Source organism: Dryobates pubescens, chromosome Z, assembly GCF_014839835.1.
Source record: "Dryobates pubescens isolate bDryPub1 chromosome Z, bDryPub1.pri, whole genome shotgun sequence".
Classification (NCBI taxonomy): Eukaryota; Metazoa; Chordata; class Aves; order Piciformes; family Picidae; genus Dryobates; species Dryobates pubescens.
Window position 1 is genome coordinate 89,248,256 of NC_071657.1, and position 18,511 is coordinate 89,266,766.

The 18,511-nt window shown below is 45.4% G+C and overlaps 1 protein-coding gene across 1 annotated transcript in view; it reads right to left on the reverse strand.

The window, feature by feature from the left end:
• The window catches only part of ADAMTS12 (ADAM metallopeptidase with thrombospondin type 1 motif 12), a 209,741-nt gene extending 192,417 nt beyond the window's left edge, over positions 1 to 17,324 (reverse strand). The window contains exons 1-2 of the mRNA XM_054178760.1: positions 17,109 to 17,324; positions 9,178 to 9,539 (exon numbers count right to left, since the gene is read on the reverse strand). Coding sequence (XP_054034735.1) covers positions 9,178 to 9,539; positions 17,109 to 17,232 — 486 coding nt within the window. The 5' untranslated portion in view covers positions 17,233 to 17,324. The remainder of the gene's footprint in view (positions 1 to 9,177; positions 9,540 to 17,108) is intronic.
• Between the last annotated feature and the right edge of the window lie 1,187 nt (positions 17,325 to 18,511).

Sequence of the window (18,511 nt, forward strand, 5' to 3'; positions counted from 1 at the left end):
TCACTAACAGAAAAATAGAATTGTAGAGGCATGACCTATCTTCAGGCTGCTATTCTGAGCTGATGCCAGAAGCCAGACTCACACAACTGCTGTAAGAGTACCACTACACATCTATCCTCTAAGTGCAAACAGCAGGCACAGACCATTTGGGTCTGTTGTTTACATCATCCATTGATGTTCACCACCTAATACCCTGACAGTGTTCCTCTACTCAAAACAGGGAACAAGGCAGGCTTTTATTAGTAATTTTCTTTTCTTCAAAAGCTGGAAAATAAGGCATGCAATTGGCAAGATTTGATCCTATTAATGTCACATCATATGCATCACTGACTGGGTATGGAAGAAAGCTTCAGTTCTTCCCTGTCCTCTGCTCATTATTAATCATTGTATTAAAAGCATGTGCTGGGATGGGCAGCAGGTACAGAGTATTGTTGATAGAGCAACAAGTACATATAATTCTACTTCCAACCTGGACCCTTCCTTTCACCGTCATGAAAATGGATTAAAGGAAAAAGAACAGTTCTATCAACTATCAAAACTATCAAAACCTTGTTTCCCTGTATATTTGCTTCTCACATGTGTTCCACTTCCTCCTTTAAAGTAATTTTCTCATATCTCTCCTGAATTCTCCAGCACTCCTCATCAGCAGGGCCACAGGAAACACTGTACCCTGCTTAGTAACAACTTACAGTTGTGCTGAGCCACTGGCCAGCCTTCTTGTTTCATCATTTCACTGCTCAGAAGTTCCCACCTTTACTTGCAAAATTCATAAGAACTTAATGGCTTCGATTATCTCAATTTCTCTTTCAGACTGGGCTGAATTTGGCCAACAACTTAAAAAAACACTAGAAAAAAAAAATGATCTAACAAACCTCACATTATGAAGAATCCAGGCAAACAAGATAATGTGTGTATTGTTTACTTCTGAGTTCTGAACCTTTAGGCTGAAGTCACAATCCCAGTCTTGCCTCAGTAAATTACATACTTCTTATTAAAAAAAAAAAAAAAACAAAAACACTTTTTTTAATTGAGAGTGAAGGCTTTCAGAGGGAAAGGAAAAAACACAAAAGACAAAACAGCAACAAAAAACCCCCAATAACCACACACATATACACAGAAGATTCGTGGAAACCAGCAATATAATTGACTGCTCTGCACACTAACAATATTACTAAGTAATTAGCAAATAAGTAGGTACAGATTTAAACAACAGAATAAGATTTCTTAAGGCTATATAAAAAAGTCTGTCTCTCATATTCTCAAAAAACAGTTATCTATAAGAAGCATTCTAATCCTAGGAACTCTAATCAAATCAGTTCAAAGTGACTAATCCTTATTTTTATCTGCCCCATCAATGACTGTTCCACTGAAACATAAAAACTATGTTATGAAATACTATAAAAACTCCAGCCACACAAACTCCAGATAACAATTTCACATTGGTTAAAGGTGACAAGGCCAAGACCAGGAGCCAGAGACACAGCCAGATTCTTATGCATTGAGATCACTGGTGAGATTCATTTGACCTGCCAATTAAGAGTATTTTTGCAGACAAAAGACTGTGGGAAGGGAGCTGGCAGATGGACAGTTCAAACACAAAGAAAAGGGATGGATGTTGAAGTTCTGCAGCAAACAGCAGTCAAAATTTGAATGATTAATCTGTTGGGGGGGGATACAATCAACAGAATAAGCAAAACTACCACTTCACATACTGGCTTTGCATGATCCTCAGTGAAAAATCAAATGCACACAACACAACCACAACATTAGTCATGCAAGAGCACTCCATAATGGTTTTTTTATTATGCAGAGAAAAAGGCATATGAAGTACAACACAGAAGAGATGCTCATGGAACACTGTACTCACTTTCAGTGCAAAATTTTCTACTTTAAGTGCTTTCCATACTGCTGCCTTAGAGAGGTATAGTAGATATGTAGCAGTTACTTAGCAGATACTTTAGTTCTTCAAATGTGCCAATTGCATCCAACCATGAAGCAATCCCCATGCCCAAGGAAAAGGGTGGCAGCTTGTTTTCATGCCTGGCTTTCTACCTTATTCCTACATTTTGCTTCCAGAAGATTAACATTAGCTAGACAAACCAGAAGAGGTTGCTGTGGAGATTTTACAGACATCTAAATATGAAGACACATCTGGAACACAGGGCCATCTGCCCTACTGACAAACTTGCAGCCAGGAGCAGATCCCACCAAGCACTACAGGGCAGATGAATGGAAAAGAAAGAAGTGTGACTCTTAGAGGAAGATAGGAGAGAGAAGTGAAGAAAAGATCTTTCTGGGCTACAAGAATGAATTGTGGAGAACAGTAGTATCACTGTTGTAGTGATGTAGAGGTGTGGTAACTACCTTTAACTACCTTTAACAGCAGATCAACAAATTGTTAATAACCAACCAACCTCAAAAATTAGGCCATACAGAAGCAAGTAAAAGTTCCTGTTGTAAATTTAGTGATACATTTTTATTCTTCCATTAGTTTAGAACAAAATATTATAAAACTGTTTTAAAGTAACAACTCCTTTATCCTCAAACCTCTTCTAAGGAAAACACCAAGCAGTCTGACATCATGATGCAGGCTTTCTCTATCAGTAGGAGAGGAAATTCTGAACATCACATAGGGCACACTACCACTGAAGTACTGTTAAGGAATTTGCATAGAACGGTCAAGCTGGGACAGAATGTAAGATAAAGGTGGTAAGACACTAGAACAGACTGCCCGCAGAGGTTGTGAATGTCCCCTCCCTGGAGGTGTTCAAGGCAAGGCTGGACAAGGCTTTGAGCAACCTGGTCTAGCAGAAGGTATCCCTGCCAATGCCAGGTGGATTGGAACTAGATGATCTTTAAGGTTCCTTCCAACCCAAACTATTCTATGCTTCTATGATAACATGTGGGTCAGCATGGAAAAGACATCTCACACTAACTAGAAAAGTTCCTTGGTATGTAGGAGGAGAAAAGCTGTCATGCTGAATTTCCCAAAATTGAGGGAAGTCAGTTACACTGGTGGATTTTATCCTGCATTGAGTTGAACAGATTAAGAATATAAGTGACACTGTGTAAGTTCCAGAGGTCGTTCCTAGGCTTCATATAATGGTGATATCCTGCAATAAGGAGAATTCAGTCACCACTTCACTTTTTGATGTTAAACTTGCCACATGTGACAAACTTGCCACAGATCTGCCCAGGCAGGTCCCACTTGGAGCACCTCCCATCAGCTGCCATGCAAAGAGAAATGGTCATACAGGCACCAACTAAACATTCTTGGAGGGCTCTCCTGACTATGGCTGGACTCAGAGGGAAGAACCACGGTGGAGCATAACCTTTCAAAAATCCTGGGCACAGGCAGCAGACTTGACTTTGTCTTCTACGGATCACTAGGGTATGGAGCAGCCACTTAGGGTGTACGTCTATCATTGCTAAGAAACAGCACTGCTCTGCAGTAGCTGGATTTTGGGAGGCAGAATAAATAAAGAGTGCTTTATGACTTTGCACTGCATTACTGTTGCCTGGGCAGCGGACAAGAACAGCCCTTCTTGTAAACACTGGTGTCTATCAGGGCAGAAGCAACTCTCTGAACAACTGGAGACAGAAAAAGCATCATCTGTCCACACTTTGAGGCAAGGCTCAGTACCACCAGCTTACCAGGTACAAATGCAATGATGGTTCTCCATTTCCATACTAATGTCCTTTGTTTTTCTTTCAGTTCAATGCTTATAGAGCCTTTGAAGATGAAACTATTACCAGAAGTGACTCTCATTTGACAGTTCTACACTGTAAACAAGGAAACAAAGCCTAAATGATACTTTGTCATCTAAAAATACTATAAACAGAGTCTGTGTTACTGATTAGTAAAAGAGGGCTTTGTTCCTAATGAAGAGGATAGATTATAGCAGAAGAATTCACTTCCCAGCTCTATAAGACTCAGTGCATAAACTTACTGTATTCAATCAACTTCACTGAGCTTTCCTCCCTGCCACTGATAGTACTGCTGTGACACATGGGATCTCAGGATTGACACACACCTGAGAATTAATACATTTGTACCTGGAAAAGTTCACTATAATTTTTGGTGGAAAACACTGTGAAAATAAGGCCACATAGAATTCTGTTCTATTCTATTATTCTAAGTGTGGCCTAAGTAGCATATCAAGGCAAATCCAAGTATTATTTCTGCTGAGAAAGACAAAACCAAAACTATTTTCTCTCTTTACTTCCTTTTGAAAACTACACAATCTAGGAGTTCATGTCTGCTGTCTTCCCAACTGCCACAAATTCATTTGCTTCATAAAGTTCCAGTAGTGACTTCTTTGAGGTCTCCTCCTTCAACTGTGACCCAAAATAAACAATGAGTTTTGCCCCACTCCTTCCATGTTAAAGCTGTCCCATGCATTATTCTACAAGACCCAGAAATGCAAAAGATTTTAACTAGACAATTGAGCCAGAGAAGAAGATGCACAGCTTAGAGCATCATGCTCTTCAACATGCTAAGAAGGTCATGATCTATTTAGAATATAATACAAAAAAACAGGTTGGAAAAGACCTTTGAGACCATCGAGTCCAACCTATCACCTAACACCATCTAATCAACTAAACCATGGCACCAAGTGCCTCATCCAGTCTTTCTTTTTAAACACTTCCAGTGATGGTGACACTACCACCTCCCTGGGCAGCCCATTCCTGGACAGATGGGCAGAGTCCAACAAGATGACATTCAACAAATCCAATTGCCAGGTGCTGCACTTTGGCCACAACAACCCCATGCAGAGCTACAGGCTGGGGTCGGAGTGGCTGGAGAGCTGCCAAACAGAAAGGGACCTGGGGGTGCTGATTGACAGCCGGATGAACATGAGCCAGCAGTGTGCCCAAGTGACCAAGAAGGCCAATGGCATCCTGGCATGCATCAAGAACAGCGTGGCCAGCAGAAGCAGGGAAGTCATTGTGCCCCTGTACATTGGTTAGGCCACACCTTGAGTACTGTGTCCAGTTCTGGGCCCCTCAGTTTAAAAAGAATATCGAGACACTTGAACATGTCCAGAGAAGGGCAACAAGGCTGGTGAGAGGCCTTGAGCACAAGCCCTACAAGGAGAGGCTGAGGGAGCTGGGGTTGCTTAGGCTGGAGAAGAGGAAGCTCAGGGGAGACCTTATTGCTGTCTACAACTACCTGAAGGGTGGTTGTAGCCAGGAAGGGGTTGGTCTCTTCTCCCAGGCAACCTATGCCAGAACAAGGGGACACAGTCTCAAGCTGTGCCAGGGGAAGCTTAGGCTCGAGGTGAGGAGAAAGTTCTTCACTGAGAGAATTGTTAGCCATTGGAATGGGCTGCTCAGGGAGGTGGTAGAGTCAAGAGGGGACTGGATGTGGGACTTGGTGCAATGGTTTAGTCATGAGGACTGTGGTGACAGGTTGGACTTGATGATCTTTGAGGTCTCTTCCAACCTTGGTGATTCTATGATTCTGTGATTCCAATGGCAAATCACTCTTTCTGTGAAGAATGTCTTCCTAAGATCCAGCCCAAACCTCCACAGGCACAGATTGAGACTGTGTCTTCTTGTTCTGACACAGGTTGCCTGGGAGAAGAGACCAACACCCACCAGGCTACAACCTCCCTTCAGGTAGTTGTAGACAGCAAGAAGGTCTCCCCTGAGCTTCCTCTTCTCCAGGCTAAGCAACCCCAGCTCCCTCAGTCTCTCCTCATAGGGCTTGTGCTCCAAACCCCTCACCAGCTTTGTTGCCCTTCTCTGGACATGTTCCAGCAACTCAACATCCTTCCTAAACTGAGGGGCCCAGAACTGGACACAGTACTCAAGGTGTGGCCTAACCAGTGCAGTGTACAGGGGCACAATGACTTCCCTGCTCCTATTGGCCACACTATTTCCTGCTGCAGGCCAGGATGCCATTGGCCTTCTTGACCACCTGGAGCACACTGCTGCTTCATGTTCAGCCTACTGTCAACTAGTACCCCCAGGTCCCTTTCTGCCTGGCTGCTCTCCAGCCACTCTGACCCCAGCCTGTAGCACTTCATGGGGTTGTTGTGGCCAACATGTAGAACCTGGCATTTGGATGTGTTACATCTCATGCCCTTGGGCTCTGCCCATCTGTCCAGCCTGTCAAGGTCACTCTGCAGAGCTCTCTTATGCTCTAACAGATCAACACCTGCCCCTAGCTTGGTGTCGTCTGCAAATTTACTGATGGTGGACTCAAGCCCCTTGTCCAGATGATCAATAAAGATATTGAAGAGGACTGGGCCCAACACTGATTCCTGGGGGACACCACTAAGTGACTGGCTGCCAGCTGCATGAGGCACCATTCAATACCGCTCTCTGGGCTCAGACCTCCAGCCAGTTCTTTATCCAGCACAGAGTGCTGCTGTCCAAGCCACAGGCTTGGAGCTTGGCCAGGAGTTTGCTGTAGAGGACAGTGGAGGAGGAAGTGGTCACCTATGCATTCCAGGAACATCCTGGAATGCTGGTACTGATCTGTGTTGATCCTCCAGCAGTCATCAGGGTGGTTGAAATCCCCCATGAGGACCAGGGCCTGTGAACATGAAGCCTGTGGAGGGCCTCATCTGCTCGGCCTGTAGCAGACCCCTACAGTAACATCACCTTCCCCTGTCTTCCATTTAATCCTCACCCATATGCTCTCAACCAGCTCATCATCTGTGAGAGACTAAAATCTTCTCTTCTGATGTGACTCAACAAAGATAAAATCACCTTGGGTGCTTGCCCAGACAATAGCTGATGTGTATTGGGCAGAGCCACTGGAACTACTCTTGAGAATGTGCAAGGTTAAAGATTGCTCACTGGACTACAGCTGGCCTGACAACAATGGACTGAGGCCACTGTTATTGATACCGTTGGGAATATGCACAAGACAAGATCATCTCCACCCATCAGGTACCCCGGAAAGAAAGGATGGTGAGACAATGGATTCACCACCTGGCCCCTGATGTGTATTGGGTGTGTGGGCAGGCAAATAGAGAAGGAGGAGGCAGAGAACCCTCCCCTCCCCCCCTTCTCCAGACCCCTGTCCAAACACAAAGGAATACACAGGAAGATTTCCTGGGGAACAATACCTAAGGATGGTTTCCCAGGGGACAATACTTGGACACGTACCTAAGGAATAAACACCTGTATAAAAGCACTTGAGCTACTAGTGGCTCAGTAGAAGAAAAACACAGGAGCCTGTCACTGCTGCATCATCACCACCTACCTGAAAAAACAGCAATGGGTAATAGTCTAAAGGACTCACAAGGGTGGGAAGTTTACCCACCCAGGCACCAGGGAGACAGCAGACCTCTCTATGAAGTGGGTCCAGTCTGAGCCCTCTGCTCCCCTCAGCAGGGAGTCACCTACAACAATGACCCTTCGCCATTTTTTTTTCAGGGACAGTTTTCATAGCTGGCCTGAGGGAGGCCAGACTTGGTGGTACCTCTGGCCTTTGTGGCACTTTTGTGAGCCCTCATTCTTGCTTGCAACCAGCTCCTCCTTCAGAGCCTGACAGCTGTTCTGCAAGGGCACTGCAGGTGGTGCACTTCTTAATGGAGCATGTTTGCTCCATTTGTATAGTTTGTTTTGTCTGGTAGTGATCTGTTCCCATTTACCCTGCACATGTGAGTTACCACAGGAAGACTGGGGGGCTAATTTCTTGTTCTAGGACAGGTTTTCAGAATCTCAAACAAGAAGGTCTAGTTCTATGGTGTTTACCTCTTTCCAGTTCTGCTTCCTCCCCTCATGAGAATACTGAAAAGTTCTTTTCAATGGAGAAATGCAACATATACCAGTGGGTGAGGGGAGGGGCAAAAAACAACAAAGCAAAGCAGAAATAGACATGGTACTAAACAGCAAAACTGGGGATCTCCAGTTAGGGAAGTAATTTACCCTTTGCAGCTTAGGAAGCAGCAGACCACCACGAGAGTTTCAGAAACATCAGCTTTTTTTCCTGGAAAACAGACTGCATATCTCAATGCTGCAGAACTATCCATTAGTAACTATTTTCATCTGACACTGCTATATCTTTTGAAAAACTTTCAGGAAAAAGGCAAGCAAGACACCTTTCCCCAGCTTGTGGCACTCAGAGAAATTTAGACTCTCAGATCCAACTGGTACAGCAAGCTCTTCAGAACAGTGACTTCTGGGCTTCACAAACCACAGTACCAAAGCTATCATGTTTTCCCCAGAGTCCACTATCAATCTGAAATCATTTATAATTTTGTATTTTCAAATTTTAGGGTGGGGAGAAAACAAGCCATGACTTTTTTTTTTTTATATACATACCAGTGTTTTATCAAGGAGACAGAATCACCAAGCCTATATCCTAGCAAACATCATTTCAAAAAACCTCCAAATATATTTTACCACCTCTGCCTGCACACTCCACAAGCCCTTTGCATTTTGCCTCTCACAGATTATGTGTGCTATTTTGCACAGCTCCCTACAGCATCTCCATGCTATTCCAGCAGTTTTTCCCTTCCTCCCCTCCCTAAATAGATTTCAGTCTTCTCTAGAAATAAAAACCTAACCTGTGGTAGTGCTAAAAATCAAACCACAGCAAAAAATGAGGTTTGCACCATCTTATCTCTGTCTGAACCACAGTCTATTGAGAAATGTAAGACTTCAAGCTTCAGCCTTCAAAATGTTCTGTTTAATGAGGGATGCCAAGAAGCAGTTCAAGTTTGAATTCAAAGCTTCAGCAAAGTTTCCATCTACCCTACCATTTATTTCTGAAGTTGCAGTGCAGTTGTGAAGTAAAATCTCCCAATTTTTACAATCAGTTGATTTGATCTGCAGGGCAGTTTCAGTGCACCTGAGCTACACATCTTTAAGAGGAAACTAAAACAGAGGCACACACAGAGATGCATGGCCAAAGGCACTCCAATTACAAATGGGATCAAAGCCATGACTAGATATCTGGATGGCTTCAAGCCATTTGAATGATAGAGAAGCTCAAAACAGATGACCAGAAAAAACTCTAGTGAAAAGTAAACACTTGTGATTCTCTCTTTCAAAAACCCAAATGATACCAAGAGTATTAAACTGATTCTTTCAAGGCATTAAGGTATCAGATTGGGTCATCCTGGTTTTCACCAGACATTCACATACCAATGACCTAGATCAGTTATAATGACACCAAAATTAGCCCAGAACCCCAGTAAAGGCTGTATCACTTACCAGGCCATTGCAAGTACTGATAGCTGCTGTCCCACTCCCGGAACCTGGCTGCAATACAGTGCCAATGAAGTGGCAATGAATTCCTGAGGGAGCTGCAATCTTTGCATTTGTGTGGTTACCATGTCTCCTTTCTACCACATAGTTATGGGAAAGAAATCCTGTGTGGATGGTCAAGTTGAAAAATAGATCCTTCTCTTCATGGTTAATTTTGTAATATATCACATTTTCCTTGCTGCTGAGATCTTCCCTCTTCCTCGTGTTTGAGATGTGATGGTGTAAATTGAAAGACAGAAAATGTCCGCTTGCATCTGCTCGTGCTGGATCAACCACATGGTATTCCGGCAAGGTCTTGAAAAATTGCTCTAAAAGGAAGGGAAGGGCAGGGAGGGGGAAGTAAGAAATAAAACTAGGGTTAGAATGCATGCCTATTTGGATCTCATATTATTTTAAGGGAAACTCAAATGTGATTGCAATTCACCAAACGATCTCATCAACACAAAGGCAGGCTGTGCATATACCACTGCACAATCAATCCTCATTTGGGCTTTATAATCATCCATTATAACACTCAGTTTAGAAGCTAAGCATTCTTCTTTTAAAATATTTGGTCATCATTCATATAAAAGTCAGACTTACACACAGAGACACAAACCTTCCCAATTGCACAAGAGCTGGAAACCCTGTCAGAGGTCCCCAGCTCATGATGCTCTGATCAAGATCATACTCACACATTCAGAAAGTTGACCACCTGAAGTAAGAAAGAGTCTAAAAATACACACAAGCGAAGAGAATACTGATTGATTTGACATCCTGTAGCTAGAGCAGCTCAGTAGCATCAGCTTTAGCAGATGTTAGAACAGAACAGAACAGAACAGAATAAACCAGGTTGGAAAAGACCTTTGAGATCACCGAGTCCAACCTATCATGCAACACCACCTAATCAACTAAACCATGGCACTAAGTGCCTCATCCAGTCTTTTTTTAAACACTTCCAGTGATGGTGACACCACCACCTCCCTGGGCAGCCCATTCCAAAGGCCAGTCAGTCATTCTGTGAAGAACTCCTTTCTAACATCCACCCTAAACCTCCACAGGCACAGATTGAGACTGTGTCTTCTTGTTCTGACACAGGTTGCCTGGGAGAAGAGACCAACACCCACCGGGCTACAACCTCCCTTCAGGCAGTTGTAGACAGCAATGTCTCCCCTGAGCCTCCTCTTCTCCAGCCTAAGCAACCTCAGCTCCCTCAGTCTCTCCTCATAGGGCTTGTGCTCCAAACCCCTCACCAACTTTATTGCCCTTCTCTGGACATGTTCCAGCAACTCAACATCTTTCCTAGACTGAGGGGCCCAGAACCAGACACAGGACTCAAGGTGTGGTCCAACCAGTGCTGAGTACAGGGGCACAATGACTTCCCTGCTCCTGCTGGCCACACCATTCCTGATGCAGGCCAGGATGCCATTGGCCTTCTTGGCTGCCTGAGCACACTGCTTCCTCCTGTTTAGCCTACTGCCAACAAGTACCTCCAGGTCCCTTTCTTCCTGGCTGCTCTCCAGCCACTCTGACCCCAGCCTGTAGCACTTCATGGGGTTGTTGTGGCCAACATGTAGAACCTGGCATTTGGATGTGTTACATCTCATGCCCTTGGGCTCTGCCCATCTGTCCAGCCTGTCAAGGTCACTCTGCAGAGCTCTCTTATGCTCTAACAGATCAACACCTGCCCCTAGCTTGGTGTCGTCTGCAAATTTACTGATGGTGGACTCAATCCCCTTGTCCAGATGACCAATAAAGATATTGAACAGGATGGGGCCCAACACTGATCTCTGGGGGACACCACTAGTGACTGGCTGCCAGCTGGATGTGGCACCATTCACCACCACTCTCTGGGCTCGGCCCTCAAGCCAGTTCCTGACCCAGCACAGAGTGCTGCTGTCCAAGCCACAGGCTGACAACTTGGCCAGGAGTTTGCTGTGGGGGACAGTGTCAAAGACCTTGCTGAAGTCCAGGTAGACTACATCCACAGGCCTCCCCACATGTTCTTGCCTGGCACTGAGGCCAGGCTGACAGGTCTGGAATTCCCTGGCTCATCCAACCGGCCCTTCTTGTCATCTGGGACCTCTCCAGTGAGCCAGTACTGGTGAAAAATGATGGAGAGCAGCTTGGCCAGTTCATCAGCCAGCTCTCTCAGCACCCTAGGATGGATCCCATCCATTCCCATGGACTTGTGGGGATCCAAGCAGCTAAGGAGATCTCTAACTGCCTCCTCCTGGATCACAGGGGACCTATACTGCTCCATGACCCCCATCTGCCAGCTCAGGAGGCCAGCTGTCCAGAAAACCACCTGTCCTGCTATTAAAATTTGAAGCAAAGAAGGAGTTAAGTACCTCTGCCTTTTCCTCATCTTTTGTCACCATGTTTCCATCTGTGTCCACCAAGGAGTGGAGGTTGTCCTTGCCCCTCCTCTTGCCACCAATATATTTGTAGAAGGATTTTTTGTTGTCCTTCACAGCAGTGGCCAGTCTAAGCTCTAAATGGGCTTTTGCTTCTCTAATTTTTTTCTGATTTTGTATCAGAGGAGGGAATTTTAAAGATGGAACTGAAGGGGAATGAAGTTACCAGGCCCTTTTGTATAAGGGGTTCCAACCATGATGAGACTGGACACCCTATCACATATCAGGATCCAGTAGGGGGAAAGAGCATTACTAACATTCTTGTCTCCTGCTGATACAGATCAAACACCACCTGTTCCATTTAACCAGTGTAAAATTCAAAAGCCTCAAGCAAATAACATAAATCCACATAAAACAGCCCTTAAGAATTCATACCTTAAGGTTGACATACTTGATTTCAGCCCAAGAAGTCACAGTCTGAATATACCCCATCAAAAAGAAATTGTGAGGATACATGTTATTTCATTTCTTCTTTACCCAGGGCTGTTCTTCATTCCCCAAGTCCCAGCCACTTATACATAAAGCAATTGCATCTCACTCATTTATTAGGCTGGGTAACAAAGAAATTAGCCTGCTCCAGGTACTTCCAGAGGAATTTACTCTTCCCTAGGACTGGTAAAATAACCCTTCCAGACACACTTCTCTTTCCACAGGCAGCACCTTCAATGCCACACATGCCCAAACAAGTAGCTGTCTGCCTGTATCTCCTTGAGAGAGAAACATATCTCCTTTGTCCTCATTAGCAGAAGCATGAGACATGGCTGCTCATATTTCCTCAGGCCACAGGCCCCTGACACACATGCACTGAAACACTCCCACACACAAAACCCCCATTTCCCAGCACACATACAAAACACATAAGAAATCAGGCTTTGACTCAGTAGCATTTCTATTTTGGAAGGAAGATTGTCCTCATGCACAACAGATTTCTTTGTATGCAAGCCTTCCCACAGGCTACAATAATTTTGTGCCTTTGCAGGATAAGCAACAGCAGCGAGCTTTTAGATCCCAGAGTCTTGATAACATGGAGACTAACACCTACCCCAAATTCTGAGAGACATCTGTTGCCCTTATCTACATAAGCTCAGCAGGGTCTGAAACACTGAAAACTTAGTCCACACTTTCATGACTGCATTTTACACAGCACGTAGATAGCACAAAAGATACCAGTTGCCTAACAATTTACCAGGTGAGGACAGCAAGGTCTCCCCTTACACTCACAAGCGAAAAAATAAGCTGAGGGAAGAGAGGTGAAACATCAAAAAGTATGGTTTAACTGCAGAAGCTGAATTCTAAGACTTCTGGGAAGTCCCACATCCCACATCATGCTAGAAAAGGGAGCTTACTAGAGAATGTTGCAAAGCCAGGCCCTCATTTCAATGTTTTTTAGCACAACTCACTAAATCATCAGATTAAATGCCTGATGGAAAAATATTCATACACTGTCACTATGTGCTTTGCCTCTGCTTCATATGTTGAGCTTAATTTGTTGTGTCTTAACTTAAGCTCTATGCAAGACTGAAGACTTGCAGACTTCAGACTATTCAAGGAAGTTTTTTATTTCATCACTACAGTCACAAATTCACAAATTGTACTGGGTTGGAAGGGAACCTCGAAGGCCATCTTGTCCAACTTCCCTTGCAGTCAGCACAGACACCTCCAAAAAGACCAGGTTGTCCAGAGCCACATCAAGTCTGATCTTGAATGTCTCAAGGGATGGGGCCTCAACCACATCCCTGGGCAACCTACTTAGTTTTTTTACCACTCTCATAATAAAGAGCTTCCTTCTCTATGTACAACCTAAATCTACACTGCTCTAGTTTAAAACCATTGCCCCTCATTGTATTGCTACAAACCCTTCTAAAAAATCCAGCCCCTTCAGATACTGAATGCAGCTAGGTCTCCTCAGAGCCTTCTTTTCCCCAGGCTGAACAGCCCCAATTCTTTCAGCCTGTCTTTGTAGGAGAGGTGCTCCTCTGAACCCACTCCAGGAGGTCTGTCTTCCTTGTATTGGGGGCCCCATAAGCTGGACACAGTACTCCAGGTGAGGTATCACCAGAGCAGAGTACAGGGGCAGAATCACCTCTCTCAACCTGCTGGCCACAATTGTTTTGACACAGCCCATGATGCAATTTGCCTTCTGGGCTGCAAGTGCACACTGTTGGCTAATGTTCAGCTTCTCATCCACCAGCACCCCCAGGTTCCTTTCTGCAGGGCTGCTTGAAATTTCATGACCCCTAGACTGTACTGAGGGTTGCCCCAACCTAGGTGCAGGACTTTACACTTTGCCTTACTGAATCTCATGAGACTCTCCTCAGCCCACCTCTACAGCCTCTCCAGGTCCCTCTGGATGGCGTCCCAGTCTTCAGTCTTTTCAACCATGCCACTTACCTTGCATCATCAGCAAACTTGCTGAGGGTGCACTCAATCTTGCGCTCTATATTGTTGATGAAGATATTGCACAGCACTGGTCCCAACAGGACCCCTGAGGGATACCACTTGTCACCCATCTCCATCTGGACATTGAGCCTTTGATCACTATATGCAATCATCCAACCAGTTCCTTATTCACTGGACAGTCCACCCATCAAATCCATATTTCTCCATCTGAGAGAGAAGGATGTTGTGGGCTACTGTGTCAAAGGATTACAAAAGTACACCTATTGATTTTATCTTGTCAACTGATGTAGTTACACCACCGTAGAAAGCTGCTAGGTTGGTGAGGCAGGACACCCTTGGTGAAGCCATACATAGTGTACATGAATTAAGACAAATTAAGATATCAGCACCAGTTAAAGGGAAAATAATGCCTAAGCATCTGATGGCAACAGCATTATCGAAGCAGAGAAGCCTTAACTTCTTCCACCCACTCCTTAAATACTCATTTCTGAATGCTAGTCACTGGAGAGTGGAATTACAATACACTGTAAGAGAACTGCAGAAAAGAATTATTTAAGTTGTAAAAAGACTACAGGGAATAATATTGCAACATAATAAAGTTTTGCAAGATGAGTCCGAAGATATTTCTGCAAGTAATCATCTGTTTTGTCTAGACTGTTGGGTAGAGATCAGCAAAGGCAATCCTACCAATAATACAACAATTTACTGAGCTGCACATTAAGCCTAACATACTGCTTGGCCTTACTAGCTGGAGAATAATCTCAAACAAAGACAGAAGATACAGTTCTGATGGGGTTTTTTTTCCCCTTTTTGAAAAGAACACTCAACTAGGAATCAAAGGCAATGGAGTAACTTAACAACTCAGACTTGCACAAGAATAATGCCTGCCTCAATTTTCTGAAAATAGTAATTCCTTTTAAAACACAAGTTCCCATAAAACTTACTGCCAGCAACTATTAAATGGAGGGAATCTATCCCATTGCCACTGATAAGCCTTAGGGCTGGTATGTCATGGCACCCTCTGTGGCCACTTAAAATACTCTCCACTCCAGTGAAACTCTGTCTGCCAAGTGGCTTTGCTCAGAATTTTTAAGTCAGGAAAGGTTAAGACTTCCCTGAGCAGCTTGTGTAGCTCCAAAGAATACTATCTTTCCACAACTGCAGCCCAAACGTGCCAGCTTGCATTGGTAGCAGGAGTAATACCAAAGCATCACATTGAAGTAATAAGCAATGCTTAATTAGTACTTTACATTGCAATCACTAAGTCTGAATAGACCCTTTTGGAGTGCATGGGACAACAAAGTTCAGGCCCTTCATGATTGTTTGATGAGTTTAAGAATTGTTTAAGTTGGTAGAGTTGGTAGAGTTGGTTCCCTGTAGACCCTCCTAATTCTGCATCACTGAAAATATCTGATAGCAGTCAAAAACACTGCTGCTTGTTCAGCTCCTCTGGATTCAAACTCACCACATGTGGCAGAAAACTGTCTAGATTAAGAATGGATGTAGAGAAAATGAATAAACCTGGATAAAGAAAAAAACATATAGTCTGTTGCACATCACAGGAAAAGCACATTTATATTTTTTTACATGTTTTTACATAAAAATGTGACACACAGTAATTTGCCATCCTCCCATCTACATCTGCTCATCAGATTCTCTGGCGTCTTTTCTAATGATTCCTTGGGAAAGGATATAGTGCTGCTCACATCTGGAAGGAGCATCTTCCTGAGGAAAAAAGGCCCCATGCCCAGGAAACACCCTGATGTCTGAAGCCCCATAGCAGGGCATCCCTAACCATCCTATTTATCACAGTCGTTGTGAATGTGGAGGAAGCACAAACCATTAGCAGTCACTTCAGCTATGTAGATATGAATTTTAGTCCTTCACACATTGAACTGCATTCAATGTTCCTTCAGGGGAAAAAAAAAAATCCAAATTTTGAGCTGCTGCAAATGGCAAATTATTCGAAAAGCCTGGGGTTTTCATGCTTAGAAATAATTCTACAGTCATTTCTGAATGACTGATAAATTATCAGCTATTACATATATAACAGCCATCTCTGTGCTGTCCCATGTAGAGTCAACGGAATGCAATGATTGCATTCACTTTGAATTAATCCAGTAGGAGCTAATTGCAAGATAATTGTTCACTTCCCAGGCTGCTTACTTAACCACTTTCCCTTTCCAGCATCTCTGAGGGGCACAGATTTTCTCCGCTGTGTGCAAGCTCTCCCACTGATAGCACCACAGCTGTTGATTGCATCAGGAAGGTTTTCAGGAAGCAAAATTTCCTCCTACACTTTTGGGACTTCTACCACCAGGAAAAAGTCTTCCAGATAATCTTAATTTTTCTCTCCTGGGAGCTGCATCTCAGATTTTCCTTAATCAGGCATCAAGATAAAATTCCTGACTTACCCTTTGGAAGGTGTGAAGCCAGTACCAACTACGGGGGAATGAATTTAATCCACCTAGGGGGGCCGCCTCAATAGACACCTCGAAGCCTCACTTTTCATTTACCATCTACACTGAAAATGAAAAACTCAACCGTGGTTATTACACCCTGGTAACACTGATCCTTCTTTAGTTTGTGCTGCTGCAGTGCAGAAGTGATTATTTGTTTTTTAAAAAGTAATAGGACAGTAAACTCAGTTTAGTAGTACAAAATGATTCTGGTATTTGGAAAGATGCCTCTTAATGGGGAAGATGAGCAAAAAGCAAGATCTAGCAACACCTTCATCTACAGTGTGCAATTCAATGACTTCTAAAAGGCAGCAGGAAGGCACTGCTAGAGCTGTGTGTTCTCGCTGCAAAACTTTGAAGTCCAGAGCAGCACGCCCCAGGAGGCGCCGCGGACAGCCCTGCGAGCTCTCACCTCTCAAGAGCCTAGGCAGCAAAGCCAAAACCGCACCGGGGGGTTGGGGGGGGACAGCGAAGCTCGCTGCCTCCTGCCCGTGTAGCACCAAGGGGCCGTTACTTGACCGGCTGGAAACGCGCCCGCGGCAAGCCTGCTCGGCGGGACCCCGGCCTCCTCCACGCTGCGCCCGGGAACTCCTCGCTACCCAACCCGCTCTCCACCACTGACCTTGTCTCTTGTCGGGGAAGAGGGAGCTGCCGGCCGGCGAGACCCAGCCCAGGCAGGGCGCTTGGACGTGAAGGACGAAGAGCCAGAAGATGTGTGCCGCCCGGCTCGGCGGGACACATGGCATGGTGCGGGCGGGGACTCGGCGCGGGTCGCCGCGACAGCCGACGCCTAGCCGGGCCGCGGCATGGCCGGACGGCGGGGCAGCGGCAGGGCGGCCTCCCGGCGTCGCACGGACACAGGCGCCGCTCCCCACAAGGGCTGCGCGGGGCCGTCCCGGTGTCTGGTTTCTGCCGGCAGAGGAAGGAGGGCTATGGGGAGGGAACCGCTCCCGCAAGCCCCCGCCTTGGAGCTGCCGGGGTTAATGCGCCAAGAGTGAACCGGGCCAGGCCAGCGGGGAGGGGAGGGGAAATCGCCAGCGGGGGCTACCGCCCCCCCACTCCGCCCTCTACCGCGGTAAACGTGGGGCGTTAGCCCTGGCAGCCTTCGGGGAGAGCCGTTCGGGCAAGGCAGCTTCTCCTGCTCTATCGCACACTGCGGGTCTCTGCTGAGGGACCGGCGCAACGAGCCAGATGAAGCCTCGCAGAGCTGCACCCGCCCAGGCAGAGGTGCCCCCCCGGCTTGTGGCAAAACTGCTCGAAGCACGCGGGTGTTTAACGCGGTTTCCACCGCTTCCCGCCGCAGCTGCAAGGGACGGTAGAGGCCTTGCCCCGCCTGAGGCGCCCGTAGCACTGGGTCTGGCCGGGGCCCCTGTCCGCCGCGTTGCCAGAACCAGGTTGTCGACCCGAGGTGCTGGGGCCGTTCCTGTATTTAAACTCAGTTCTGCCTTGTCGGAGATACCTCTGAACGTTCCTGGTTTTCTTATAACCTTGGCACCTACACGTTTAAGTGTGTACTGTGCACCCACCGCCAAGGATACCTTCATGTAGCCTGTGCTGCCCCGGTACTACTACAGGTGGGTGGCCGAGATACAGCTTTTGTGCCATCCTGTCCCTGAGACCCGGGCTGAGTTCATCTGTGTCTGCATCCCTCTGCTTAAAATCGAGTCTACTGTGGGTTTCTTGGACAGTTTCATGGCAGTCTTTGCTTAATGAGGCTCGTTTGCTGCTCAGATTTTCCTAAAGAAGAATAGCTGTCACAATTCATCTGCCTTAACTGTGAGAACTCAGAATCTCAAATTCCAGAGAGCAAAAATGCAAGAAAGAGTTAAAACTCCAAGGATTTCTTAATCGGATAGAAATGTGGCTTCTCCCAGGCCTGAGACATGACAACTCTGTAAATAGAACATATTTATAAAAGAGTGATATTTGAATTATGAGTCATAATGTACTCTCTAATATAAGGACATAGACAATGCAAGAGGATGGTTTTGTGTGTATTTGATATCCAACAACAGTTGCCAAGAG